The 14437-nt window shown below is 38.3% G+C and overlaps 1 protein-coding gene across 2 annotated transcripts in view; it reads left to right on the top strand.

Annotated features, from left to right (window-relative positions):
• DROSHA (drosha ribonuclease III) overlaps positions 1-14437 on the top strand; it is a 71415-nt gene that overhangs the window by 47012 nt on the left and 9966 nt on the right. For both annotated transcript variants that reach the window (XM_027893564.1, XM_027893563.1), the window contains exons 20-26: positions 540-599; positions 2554-2653; positions 5317-5419; positions 7874-7944; positions 9010-9054; positions 11779-11936; positions 13421-13526. In XM_027893564.1, coding sequence (XP_027749365.1) covers positions 540-599; positions 2554-2653; positions 5317-5419; positions 7874-7944; positions 9010-9054; positions 11779-11936; positions 13421-13526 — 643 coding nt within the window. The remainder of the gene's footprint in view (positions 1-539; positions 600-2553; positions 2654-5316; positions 5420-7873; positions 7945-9009; positions 9055-11778; positions 11937-13420; positions 13527-14437) is intronic.

The following is a 14437-nucleotide window of genomic DNA, read 5'->3' as shown; positions in this document are numbered from 1 at the left end:
GCATCTTCTTGTGCAGCCATTTTTTTCTTTTGAGCTTACAGGAAACAAGGCATTTAAAGGTGCTATGGAAACTGAAAGTACCTACTCCCTCATAGCTCTGCCATACCAGTGATCTGTTGCAGTCATCCCACCCTGCAGGTGTTGATGTTTATTAGGTACAGCTGCCTAGTTGCATCCACAAGGTTGAGGACAGGGTGTTTGTTTCGATCCCCTGGTGCCCTCTGATGGACAAAGAAACCCAACATCAGGGGCAGTCAGTGGTACTGTTTCTTTCTCCATTTGCGAAGATCTGACAATAGCTCAGAATTGAACATAAGGAAATTTCAAAGGTGGTGGTGTCATTCCTGAGTTTCATGATTCATACAGTTGTTACTCTGTTTTGCAAAGGACTGTAACGCGGAGAGGGTGGGGGAGGCTGCCAGAATGACTGTCATGGCTAATGAGCAATCAGCTCTTGATTTTTTCTATTTTAATTGTGTTGTGTAAATAACCAGCATATGTTACTTAGCTAATAGTAAACCATAAAATGTCTTTTTCAGGATTAACCACAATGAGCGTTTAGAATTTCTAGGAGATGCTGTGGTGGAGTTCTTAACAAGGTAAATGAGGAATTCTTCAACAATTCTCACCTCTAGATGGTATTATCATACTGTTTGGTTTATTAAGCTTTTCAGTGTCTACTTTATGACTCTGTATGTTTGCAGTCCTGCCTGATATTTAGACCTGCACATCTGCACACAACTCTCTTGAAAATTCCTTCAGTGCTGATGATAAAACAAGGAAGATTAGAAAATTAAAAGCTAGACTTTATGTTTCATGGAGTGCAATTTTAAGTTGATTTGGGTTAGAGATTATTCAGCTACAGACAAGTTGAACTTTGTACCCTTTTTAAAAAAGAGATATTTTTCTTAGCATGCTATTTTGTTTCCGTGGATCCTTTATCTCTAGTTGCAAGGGAGAAACATTTATTGGTAATATTGAATGTGTTGCAGTTCTTTTATTTCTAGTTATTAGGGCTGTAGCTTCCATAAAATCTGTGTGTAAATAAAGTAGTTGAGCACAAATATCATTTATTTAGCAGTAATGAAAAAAAGAGTTCATCAGAAGTTGCTTCAGTTCTGGTCTGAGTATTCTGAAATCAGTTAATAATACAGGGATATTACCAGTTATCTCGATTGGTCTATCTTACATGAGTAGCAGAGGCAGGCAGGTAGGTTGCACCAAATAAGGATTATAATCCGTTTTCAGCTACTTTGTTCTACTGTTTTTAATAGAGGAGTAGTCTTGTTGACTGGTGAACTGCTCTTTTAGCCAGGTTGTTATTTGAACAACAAAACTGCCTTTGTTGCCTCTGTTCTCTGCTAGCCTCTACTAGCCATTAGGTACAGGATATTAAAAACTATTAGCCTATAAAGGTCTTCACTGCCCTTAAAACTCATGGCCTTTTGTCTCTTACAACGGTACAGGCTGATAAGATGGAAGACTTGCTGATTAAAATGTCTTGCATTTTTCATTGTCATTGTTCATCAACCATCAGTTCACTTTCTGAGCTAACTTTTGTCTCTATTCAGAAAAAAAATGAGCTCCATTTCTGTTCAATAGAGCATGTAAGCACCTATTTAAGTCGGATTTTTTTTTTCTACCTCTCTTGACTTTAGGTGTCTGCTGTTGTGAATTATGATGCTTGATTAGGTTGCCTCTAAGTTTTATAGCAGTTTTCGTCCTTAAATAATCTTTCATCCATATGCATTTTTCTCCCTGTGTACCAGGTTAATAAAATATTTTAATAATTAGTACCATACACTGCTTTAGTTGTGGGATGTTGAAAGCCCTCTATGTGTTTACTTTTGTCAGCATGGGTTAGATAGTCTTATATGAGGATGTTCAAAATCATTGATTCATTATTCAGATCTTGATTGGGTCACTGAATTACTTGTTTTGTTTCAGTTCTATGAAGTATCTTACTTGCTTGATGAGAAATACCATTAAAGGTTGCTGAAAGTCTGTGATTTTTACTCAGTTTTCCTCTGTGGCATTAATGACTTCGCACATTTGATAAATATGAGTTGTTGAGTTTTGTTCTTTTTCTCCATTGGCATCTCTTAAAAGTACTCTAAGAAACTTATGCTATTGGTCTGGCCTGAACTAGCAGCATCACTGAAAGCACTGACCTGCAGCTTGGAACATCTCAAGGCTGAGGGGTTTCCCTTGTGCTTAATTCCTCAGCATCCTCTAGGTGTCAACCTTGCTGAACCCACCGCTGCTGATAGATAAAAACCTCAAATGAGGGAACTGGAGGTCATGACAGGAATTTAGATATTATGTGCTGCCCAGCAGAGAAATAGCACTCTTCCTCCCCTCCTGGCAGTGCTAACCTGTCAAATAGCATTGGGCATTGTTTCTTCATCTTACTTCAGGGTGAGTTTACACCTTGGGAAGGGGTCCGTTTTATCAGCTTGGGTCTGAGGGACAGGCACAGTTATCTAGAGATGTGTTCCATCTTTAATCAAATACTGACAGCATCTGTTTGGGATTTTTTTTTTGTTTTGCCAGTGTCCACTTATACTACCTGTTTCCCACTCTGGAGGAAGGAGGATTAGCTACGTACCGCACTGCCATCGTACAGAACCAACACCTGGCCATGCTGGCTAAGGTACAGTTTTAAGTGTCTCTGTACTTGACACTTGTGTGTAGAATACTATTCGGTGTGTGGATTGCTTTTTGAGGGATCTGCCTGCTTTGAACATCAGTTTCTTTACTGTGCTTTGAGTACAAGATTTAGGACACAGGAGCTCTTTTCAGTTGGAAAGTAGATTTTAAAGATAAAGTAGGATTTAGTGTTTCTCGAAAACATATTTTTGGGAATAGGAATTTTTGCAGGCAGAAGGATAAGGTTTTAGCTTATGTTGAAGGTATGTCTATATTTACCTTTAATTTGCGTAAGTAGTGAAGCTGATAGTAGAAATTTTGTGAAGAGAAAGAAACAAACTCAATGTTTGTTAAAGGACTTTCTAATAGAATATGTAGGGAATACACAGCAGCAGGTGGTAGAGAAAATGGGGGGACAATTATTGTATCTGCTCCATAACCTATGCAGTCATTTTCAGATTCACTGTGAACTGTCAGAGAGGAATATGTTAGAAATGCTTCTGGAGAAGGGTTCTGTTATCTCATGGGGAAAGTTCAGATGCCTCAGAATTTTATTTCATTTAATCCTGTGAATGACAAAACTACTTATATTTCTGTATGATACCAAGGTGTGGTACTATCGTATAGAAGATCTCTATTCATAGATAGGTGTTCCCTTATTCTTGATTTTGTAGCTTTTTTTTCTAAACAGACTTACTGATGTAATTGTTTAAGCTACACATGCGCACACACATCCACTTTGTACCACTGATAGTTTTCAAGTTGCTCTTTTAATCTTCCCTGTCTGTAATCACACAGTAACTTAAACAAGCGTATCAGATATTGAGATTTTGCTAAAAACAAAGCATGATTTCTAATGTCATCTTTTTGCTCAGCTCTCAGGAGAGACATAGGCTAGGGAGAGAACACTGTAATTTTTCTCCAAAGCTTTCTTTACTGATTTGGATAAGCACTGAATCATTTCAAATCAGGGTTTTGTTTACAAATGTGGTACTGAGGTGCCTGACATTTGAATTCATGATACTGTTTTTAAACCTGCATCAGGAAAGCTCATATGTTCTTACCATCTGTTCACAGCCTGTACCATTGTACATGAACAATTTTTGAAAATTTTTATTGCAACATTGTAAAATTGTAATTATATTAGATACAACTGTAAATATTAGATATCTGTATATACCAGATTTTCCAACTTACCCTTTGTTCTTCTCGTGTGTCTTGTATGATGTTCCTGGTTTCATCTCCCTGCAGTGTCGTGTTACATTTGGTTTACTTAATATTCTCAGCTTCTCCACTTCTCTTGAGCTTGTGGAATGCTCTTTTAATTGAGGATCAAACAAAGAATTTCTGTAGCTTTTAAGGGACATTGTAGCATAGATTTTAAAAAGAATCTGAAATGTGTTGTGATCAAAAAGGAGAACTGAAACCCTATGCAAAAAACAATGAATGCAAGATCTGAAAATGGATGTAAGCCATTGGAGGTGGGGGAGACACACCAACACACAAACAATACTTGTCAACATGAACAAATTATATAAGAAGTTTAAATTTTATATGAAACAGTTATTACTCTATTCTTATGTTGACTCTATGGAACACTCGCCATACATTATAAAGTGTGATGGAACATTGTAAGGGGTAATTCACTGTATTCTGGAGCAGTTAATAGTGGAAAACTCTTTTTTCCATCTGAAACACATCTACATAATGCACCTCAAACAACTTAGTCTCCAGCTTTACCCCTTAAATATAATCCAGGAGGATGAAGTTGAAAGTTAATGAGAAATTAATCAGTAGAAACTTACATCCAGTTGGGAAGAACCTATTCTCATGCAAACTTTGCAAGACGTACAAATCTCTGTAAAACTCCCAATAATGGTTTTGTGTCAAAAAGATAAATATGGAAAGAGAATCTTGTAGCTCTTGCTTGCATTTCTATAGCAGAATTATCATATATTATAGAAGATATCTGACTCACTACCTGAGATTCTGACTGGCAAGCAGAACTATAGTTCAGGCAACAGATGAATATTAATGATGCACATTTGAAAGGAAGAAGGAAGCTAGGTGGCACTGTGGATTATAATATCAACCTTCTGCTTGCAGTGCCCAGAGGCTTTTGTTACTACCAGTAACAAAACAACTACTGTTGACAGTGTTAGAGGAAAAAGCCATATGTTCAATGGATTGTGTCTACCAGATTTCCTATTCCTCACTGTTCTTGTAGGGAAAATATTTTTCCTCAGTTTTAACTCCTCTCCCTTTAAATGTACCTTTGACATTTCTGAAGGCTAATCATACGAGGGCAAACTACCAGCAAGAAGCAAAGCGTATTATTGCACCATTCCAGCAATTTTTTCCATCAGGCTATTTTTCTGTCACTCACTCAGCCCTTCTCTTGAACTCATTCCTAAAATTTACCCGTAACATGTTTTGATCTGGCTTTCTTTGACAGTTTGGTTTGATAATTCGTAGTTTTTCTGTGATATCACACTGTAGTTGCTTGCCTTTAATAAAATAATAGGAAGTTTTCTAATGTGAGCCTATGTTTGAACTGAAACTATGGAGAAAAAGGTCCATAGTTCCCTCACAGTTCAAACCTTGTTGCTGCATGATAACAGTGTAATTGAGCTCTAGTGGTTTTAACTATTTTCGTATATTCTGCAGAAGCTGGAACTAGAACGATTTATGCTTTATGCTCATGGTCCAGACCTTTGCAGGGAATCGGATCTCCGTCATGCCATGGCCAACTGCTTTGAGGCCCTAATAGGTAAAGTGTTTGTATTTGTGTGAGCAGACAGTCATGTTTTATGTGTGTCTATGTGACATGTTGACTGTGATGGAGGAGATGTGAGTCTGCTGAGCAGTGCTAGTACGAATAAGCAGTAGTAAAGCTTCTTGCATCTTCTTTGTCTCTTCCCTTCTCCTGCACATGTGCTGCATTTATAACACGAGTGTGTAGTATTACAGTGAAAATCTCGCCTTCCATATCCTGCCTCCCACGCACTGAAGATGAAGCTGTTTCATACTGTCGTGGCCCAGTCTTGTGTCTGTCACTGCCGAACTTCACCTCTCATGCCCACCATGGCCTGCCACCTGCCCTGGTGTGAGGGGAGCAGTTCAGTCACCATGACCTGGCAGAAGAAAGGCAGGTTCACTGCTTCCAAAAGTATTTGAACAGACCTGCAACCTCAGCCCTGAATTTTGAACTGCAGCTTGCTTTCTGAATGCAGAAGGCACTCCCAGCCAAGTCACCAGCCTACTTCCTCTGTGCCCTGCTAGCCTTCCATGAATTAAATGTGAAGTTTGCCAAGTAAATATTTTCTAGTCTTTGCATTCTCCTTACAAATAAAAAGCATGGCAATATGCCATGGCTGGTGTAATAAAACTACAAAAACCCTCTAACTGAGGGTGAAGGACAGTTGTATCAAATTTGCAGTTGGACACTAAGATGCTGATGAGTGACTGGCTGCACTAGTCAATAGATTTATGTTGGAGAAGAAATCAGGACCTGACCACAGTTACCAAATAAACAAGAAGTAAGGCAGAAATCTCTCTGGCTACATCTACACAAGTTCTATTTTAAATAGCATATTTTTATGAACTTCAGTACACAAAGCAAGCTAAATCTCACTAGTTTGACTTCATATTCATCTAATGTACTGTACAGGATATTAGCTATGGACATGGTTTAACCCTGATCCTGGTCATTATGTACTACACAAGCTCCTAAAGCATTTTGTCCTGCTTTGAAAAATAGATCATAGTTGGCTTAGAAGTCAGCAGTTCTGTGCATTCTGCCTTGGGCCAGATTGTGTTTCCTCTTATCAAGAAAAGAGTTTTCTTTTTAGCTCTATTTTGTTTTCCATGAATGCTTTGATCTTTAATTTAAAAATAAAAAACAAATAGAAGAGGAACACTAGATATGTATCTGTGTCTTTGTTCATATGCTTCAGCTTGTCTAGGATGTAGTGATGAGAATTATTTGGCAAGCATTGAGATGTGCTGAGAGAGCAGGCTTGCTGTTTAACCTCCAATACAAAGTTATTCGGAAAGGTAATTGAGCAATAAGGTTTTGTCAGGGTCATAGCTAAAATCTGGGAGCTTGTTAAGGGATTGTAAAAGTACTTGTGGGGTCTGGAGCTCCTACTTGAGACTCTTTTACAAAGTCTGGTGCTTATTCCCTGTGACAAAAATAAAAATGAGAAGTATAAGTAGGCTGCCTAGGAGATGTTTGAAATTCTGTGCTCTCATAATATACCTCTGCAAGATAGTCTTGTAAACCGCAAACTGTTCTCCAAAGAGTCCAAAGAAAGTAGTTGACCTAGTGAGGAATTTAAAGGAAAGAGAGAGGGAAAGACAGCAAGGCAGTCTTCTGTATGTGGAAACATGGACTCCCTTTCTCTGCATTCTTGAGATAACTGTGTATTCCATTTGTTTTTATGCAAATGTGCTTACAAGAAGGAGTTGGAGATTTTCAGAAACCCTCCTGTAAAGAGTATTGAAGGAAAAAATGTTGACACTGAATTTATGAAGTGCTTGTACAGATATAAGGTATATAGAGTACACCCAGAAATATTAACATGCTAGCACAAGTTTTGCAGAGCTTGTAAATGGCAGGCATGTGGAGGGGACTAGTGAGGGTTGTATGGGAAGTTTTAAATTAATAAATAAATAAATAAATACCATAATCTCCAAAATCTGAGAGATGCAAAGGTGCAGTTTCCAATCTATTGTTGTATCACAATGTATTATTGTGATACTGGGAAGACCTTGAGGTTTGTAATGTTCCTGATACATCATTTATATGCAGAATATGTTGTTGTTGGAAGTACAGAATAAATTGCAATTATTTGCTAGCTATTGAAACTTATTTCATTGGTTTCCCCATCTGCATATATTGTATAGTTAGCTGTTTACTGGGAAGGACTTTTAGAAATGTATTGCTTCTGGGCTAGTTTGTTTAAACTTTGCTCTTTGGATGTATCATTTTCTATCACTGATATAATTATTTCAGGTTTTTCTGTGCATTTTATGACGATTTATGTTGGTGTTTAATGTGCTTTAAACTTCTCCAAAATAGGTATTGCTGCAGAAAGCATGCTTTTAAAAATAAATGTGTTGGAGATAAAGAAGGCAAAGATCTTTTACTTTCCTGTTCTTAGTAATTTTCTAGATACTAATTGCATTATTGACCTTTTGGCATGTTGATCCCCTCACGTAGGAGCTGTTTATCTAGAGGGGAGCCTAGAAGAAGCAAAACAATTATTTGGACGTTTGCTCTTCAATGAAAAGGTATTTACATGATTTGATTTCCATTTTAAAAATAACTTTAAACATGCTTTCTTGTCCATTCTTTTACTTGAGGATCACAAACGAACAGGAATACTACATCTGTTGTGCGTAGTTCCTGGAGATTGAATGTAATATAATGTGTTTAGGACAGCAAACTGTACTGGTTCATGCAAAAAAGTTATGGTGTTTCCTCTGGTGTGCTGCAAGTTGAGTGGCTGAAATAGGAAAGGGTGACTGGCATGGGAAACCTGCAGGCTTCAATTCAAAGGGCTGCTGTAGCAACAGAAATGGGTGCTGTGGATCCAAGTGGCAGGCTTTGAGGAATGATACACATGTAGAGCAACTATTCCTGTTTCATCAGTTACATCATCCCACCCTTAAAAGCTTGGAGAAAAAAAAAAAAGGAGGGTGTTTCATCCAGCATCTACCCAATTGCATAATTCAAGTCTGATCTCTTCTTGCATACTGTATCTCAGATGATTTTTAGTTCGAATATAGGCCATATAATGGTGAAGGAAAATACGTACTGCTGAGGACAACATGTGGTAGTGGTGAGGGGATGAACTATACAGAATTCTCCTTCCTCTGAGTCTGTGAAATGACAAAACTTACTAGAAATAGAATAATTTTGAAGCTTATTGTAACTCAGTGTTTATTTGCTGCACAGAGGCTGTAGCAAAGAAAGCCTATATGAAATGGAAAATAAGTGGGTTTTTTTTTCTTTGTCAGTCCTTGCCTTTGTTGAAATCAAACTTGATACTGAGGAGCACTTGCAAATAAAGTTAGTCCTGAGGCTTAAACAAATCTTTTTCTTCCTTTAACCACTTTTTATTTGTTTCAAGGATTTTTCCACCTCTTTGTCACAAGCTAATTGGGAGAACTACAGGCAGTTTGAACAGCAAATACACGATTTTAAAAATTAGTTTGCCAGCACTATTGAATTTGCAATAAGCAGAGTCAGCATCTGAAATAGTTCAGTATTTCAAGTAATGACATTTTATTTAGTACTGTGGAATTTGTTAAATGACTCCCTTGAGCATTAAAGGCATCTCTCAATGTTTGCAGGACCTGCGGGATGTATGGCTTAATTATCCACTACACCCACTTCAAGTAAGTGTATCCCTTTCTATAATAAATTTCATAGCTCTCTTTTATTTTTAGGGATGCTTTTCCATAGGTTTCCATTGTGATGACATCTCAGAAATTGTGCTGAAAAGTAGCCAAAGGAATATATATATGTATTTGCCTTTGTGTTTGGTTTGAGATATGGGGGTTTTGTGTTTTTTTTTTAATAAATTAATTTCTGTCTTTCTGAGGATTAATCATTCACCTTTCCTGGACTTGTGTTTGTTATATAACTGTGCCTATAAAATAAATCCAGTGAGAGGTAACATTTTGGCAGCTTCTTGTCCATCTTCTCTGGGGAAGAAGGGTGCAAACACAATCTATGTACATATTCTCTTAACCTGAAATTAAGACTGAAACCTTAATAGTAGGAAGACACATTAGTTGAATGGAGTAAGAGTTTTGATTTAATTCTGTTTTGATAGGGGTGTGTGTGTGCAATGATACAGGTTGTTTCAGTGATGCCAGTAACTTTAATACCAAGTGAGCACTAAAATTGTGAAGGTGTCTGAAGGCTAACTTATTCTCCATGTGTCGAAGGATACAACTTCACAAGTTGTCAGTTTATGAAGCTGGACAATGGGAGAATGGTTTCCTAGTCCTTTTTCCAGGACTGAATTTTGGGGCATACCTAGAGCAAGTCTCAGAACTTCTTTGCACTGTAGCTCCTTGTCTTCACTGGACATGGGAGTGTGCAGGCGTGCTGCAATAACAGCAATGGGTGCATAGCCAAAATCTTCAGCAACAAATCAGAAACAAATGTGGTTTCTAGAACCATCTCTTTCTGAGTGTAAATAGAAATAAACTCTTAATGGCAAGATAAACTTGAGATTCAGAACCAGCTGTCTGCATGGTGGCACAAGCTCCCAAGAAGATTTTTCTTACTATGAATTTCTTTCTTTTCTCTTTATTTTAACCTTTTAGTCTCTGCTTTCACAAAGACTTAGAGACTGGAGACAGTTAGTGTATGAAGCTTGTAATTTCTCGCTACTGCCTTAAGTTGTGTGATGAAAATTTTCTTCCATGTCCCAGAAACCATCCTGGGTGGTTTTGCCAGTAAGTGAAACACAGGCTGCTCGGGTTGGCCTTTGGGCACAGCTAGCCTGAAAAATGGCATTTTAAAAGTACTCCAAATGAGATCCCAGTTAAAAAAAAAAAAAACAAACTCTGAGTAAGATACACAGAACTGGAGATCTGTAACCCTGTTGTTTTGCAGTAGCCAGGTCTGTAAAAATGGTAATGAGAAAATAATTAGTGGTCACCTGGATATATATGGACTCTTTCTAAAAGAGTTAACATATGAAGTCCTGCCTCCAAATGAAGAGAAGACAAAAAAGCATGTAATAATGCAGGTGATAATGTGTGCTGGGTTTACTAAGAGGCTATTGGAAAGACACTCAGGAAAGGCTTTTACAAATTTTTTTTAAAAAAGCAATGAAAAACACCACCCCAGTGAATACTGTCAGTCCTTACAAGATTTAAAGGAATGGCTGAAACATAAGAAATGGAGAACAGGAATGAAATGACCGCATCTTCCAAGAGGTGGTGATCACTGGCAGATTTCCTTAGAGATCTTTGCTTGAGTACAGGCTGTTCACATTGACAGCTTAGGGAAGAGGATGAGCAGTGAGGTGGCAGTTCGTTGACAATACCAAATTCTTCAGGGTAGCAGGGACAACAGCAGACTGAAGGATTTTAGTCTGATTGTGAGAATGCAAGAGTGACTAACTGTGGAGTTAAAAGAGCAGACAAAATTCTGTGTAGGTAAATAGAAAGGGCTGTGCGTGAGGAAGAAAAAAACAGTCTCAGCTCCACGTGCAACTGAACTCTGAACTGACCACTATCACCCAAGTGTGAGATTTTTATGCAAGGATATGTAGTTCTATGAAAATGTGAGTCAAAAGCTCAGTGCTGTTTAAGAACAAAGACAATTTGAATGTAATCAGTTAATAGAAAATGGACAGACAACAAACCAAAAATTATGTGAATGCCACTTTAAAAAGATGTGGCTAGTCTTACTTTTCTTTTAGGCATCCTCTTCTGGATGATTCCTCCTCTAAGGCGTTACTATACAAAAGATATGCCCAGAGTGGCTGGAGGAAATGCTTAAGCCATGTCCCAGCTCCACAAAGGCATTTAACACTGTCAGCACATCTCAAGGACATCAGACAGGAAAGTGATAAGAAAAGATACTCACCCAAAGCAATAATTTTAATTTTGTTGTTACTGCGCCCTTTTGAATTTCGTATACAAAGTATTTATTCTTGATTTTTGATATTAAAGGAAAGTGGGAGAAATTGATTTGGGTTTTGTCTCCCTTGACAAGCCGTCAGTCTGCCAGCCCTATTTTAATAATTTTTGAATCTGTTGCTCAGTTACAAACAATATGATAATACTGCAAAATGCAGACGTGCAATTGTACGTGTTTTGTGAAACTAAATATTCCATGCTATCCACATATAGAGACATGTAAGTGGTGTATTTAATGCCTCAGTTGTTAAAAAAGCATACATCAGAGCTCATATCATCTTTGAGTGGTAGTTAACCAAGACCAAAAAGCAGAGGAAACCTGGTTTTCTTGGTTCAGCTGTCCATATATCAACTTGTCCATTGCATTCTTTGCCCTTGTTTTACAGAAGGCTTGCTTTTCTCTGAAAAGTTCTGCAGCAGCGTCAGTTTGTCATTACTCACACTTAATTTTTCTTGCAGCTGCAGGAGTCCAATACTGACAGGCAACTCATTGAGACCTCTCCAGTTCTTCAAAAGCTTACAGAGTTTGAAGAGGCAATTGGAGTCATCTTCACTCACGTTCGGCTTCTAGCACGTGCGTTCACTCTGAGGACAGTAGGCTTTAACCATCTGACTCTGTGAGTACATAGCAAGAGTCCTCACATGACTCTGTTGTCAATTCTGTTATATAGCCCAGAGCGCCTTATTTGTAAACAAACTATGTTATATCTGTTTTCTGGAAGAGAATAGAGCAGCTATGTTCACAAGCCTCCCTGGATCAGTATTGCATCTCTGACAGTAGTCAGTAGTGGATACCTTGGGAAAGACTACAGAAGATTTTGGAGACCTATCCCAGTGTTTATCTTGAGTTTTCTGCATCACTGATATTTGCACATCACTGGTCCAAGTGCAACCCTCTTCTGTTGTAAGCAAAGATCCTGTTTCAAGGAAACAGTATCATAGAATCATACAATATGCTGAGTTGAAAGGGACCCATCAGGATCATCAAGTCCAACTCCTAGCTCTGCACAGGACACCCCAAAAATCACACCATGTGCCTGAGAGCATTGTTCAGATGCTTCTTGAACTCAGACAGGCTTGGTGCTGTGACCACTTTGCTGGGGATCTTTTTCCAGTGCTCAATCACCCTCTGGGTGAAAAACCTTTTCTGATCCAAACTAAATGTCCTCTGAGTCAGCTTCATGCTGTTTCCTTGAGTCCTGTCACGGGTCACAAGACTGAAGAGATCAGTACCTGCCCATCTGCTTCCCCACATGAGGATGTTGTGAACCAGAATGAGGTCTCCCCTCAGTCTCCTCCCCAGGCTGAGCAGACCAGGTAACCTCAGCCGCTCCTCATTCAGCTTCCCTTCCAGACCCTTCACATAGTATTGTCTTTTGCAAAAAGCTGCACACAATATTTAAGGTGAGATGACCTCAGTGCAGAGCAGAGCAGGACAATCGCCTCCCTTGACTGGCTGGCGATGCTTTGCCTGATGCCTTCCAGGACACAGAGGGCAGCCTGATGCCCTCCTGGCTGCCAGGGCACTGCTGACTCCTATGCAACTTGTCATTGACCAGGCTGCTCAGCAGCCTCACTCTCTAGTCTATAGACACAACCAGGCTTGCCCTGTCAAGTGCAGAATCTAGCACTTGCCCTTGTTAAACTTCGTATGAGTGGTTACCCACTCCAGGATCTTGTATGAGTTAAAACTCTGATTCTTTTCTTTCTTGTGAATGTTCAGACCTTTTTCTTTGTTGAAGTTGTTGCCTTTATTAGTTCACTTTCTTACCAGAAGTTTCAGATAGAAACCTTATCCTGTTACAAATTTGATGTCAAGTGCTCTTCTCCTTGAATTGGTTCCAGATCTGTGATCTGATGATTGTGTTTGTATATATTCTATCCTCATCTGTTTTTTGCCTGAAAGTTAGTGTTACAATAGTAATGAACTAGATTTTCATCTCACACGATTAACACTGGAAAATTGTCTTAAATGTGTTCAGAAATGAGCAACGCTCACTTTCAGATTGCTCTTTATTTTAATTTGTGTGTGCATGCTGGTTTTGTTTTTTTCCTCCCTCAGTGCTTATTGATTTTGCTGCATTGATGTCTCATTTTTCAGAGGCCACAACCAGAGGATGGAATTCCTGGGTGACTCCATAATGCAGTTGGTAGCCACGGAGTATTTATTCATACATTTCCCCGATCATCATGAAGGGCACTTAACGGTGAGATGGCCATCAATCATGCTCTCCATAAGAGCAAGAGGGGGATGGAGACTGAAATTATAGGAACAACTAGTGAATTATTCTGAGTTTGATTAATAAAAGAAGCCTCAGCAACCACTGCTCTTAATAAGGCTATGTTAATTTTAAGTCATGAGCACTGCAATGAATAAGAAATGGTGATTTATGAGCCCAGTGCAATAATTTCAGTAATTTCTGTTCAGTCTGTGAAATGGATCAATAATTTTAATGATGTCAGCAATGAAATTGGGACATAAGACTAGTTCTTGTGTAAAGATGGGTATCTTAAACCATTTATTTAAATAGGTATATCACATGACTTTTTTTTATTCATAAGTTTTGGTCTGTTGAACTGGCAACCAGGCAGGTTATACTTCCTGATAAAAAGTTTATACGATCTGTTTTAGTCTGGTTTTCCTGTTATCTTCAATCTGGAGCTCCTGTGGTAGCTTTTGAATTTTATGATACTCTTTCTATACTCATCTGTTGTTGATTACTGTAGTCTTTTAACTTCATTCTGAAAACTCAGTTCAGGGATGTTTCAACAATTTACAGTGCTTTAAAGATAGCGTAATAGTATATGTAGTTTTTTTCCTGATTGATTCATTTAGTACTGCAGCTGAACAGGTGGCATTGTTTGCAAGTAAGAAATTTTCTTGGACTTACTAAATTTTTTCTCCGTTTAAAAGTCTTAATTAGAACAAAAAAAGCAATACATGTATCAGGAGGGTAAGTCAAGTTTTCTAGTTAAAATTTAGGAAGTAGCCAAATTTTAGAATGGCTTCCTCAGATCAGTAGAGAGATGGCAATGCTAAGTGTCTAGCAGGCAATGTGTTATCAAGAATATGCTTCTTGGGTCTTTGGGGCTAAAGCTGTTTACAAGAAAGAAAATA

The sequence above is a fragment of the Empidonax traillii genome, unplaced genomic scaffold (genome assembly GCF_003031625.1).
Source record: "Empidonax traillii isolate 1590-97213 ecotype Southwest subspecies unplaced genomic scaffold, ASM303162v1 scaffold396:size1303734, whole genome shotgun sequence".
NCBI lineage: Eukaryota > Metazoa > Chordata > Aves > Passeriformes > Tyrannidae > Empidonax > Empidonax traillii.
The sequence above is the reverse complement of the archived record's forward strand: the minus strand, read 5'-3'. Positions and strand labels throughout refer to the sequence as shown.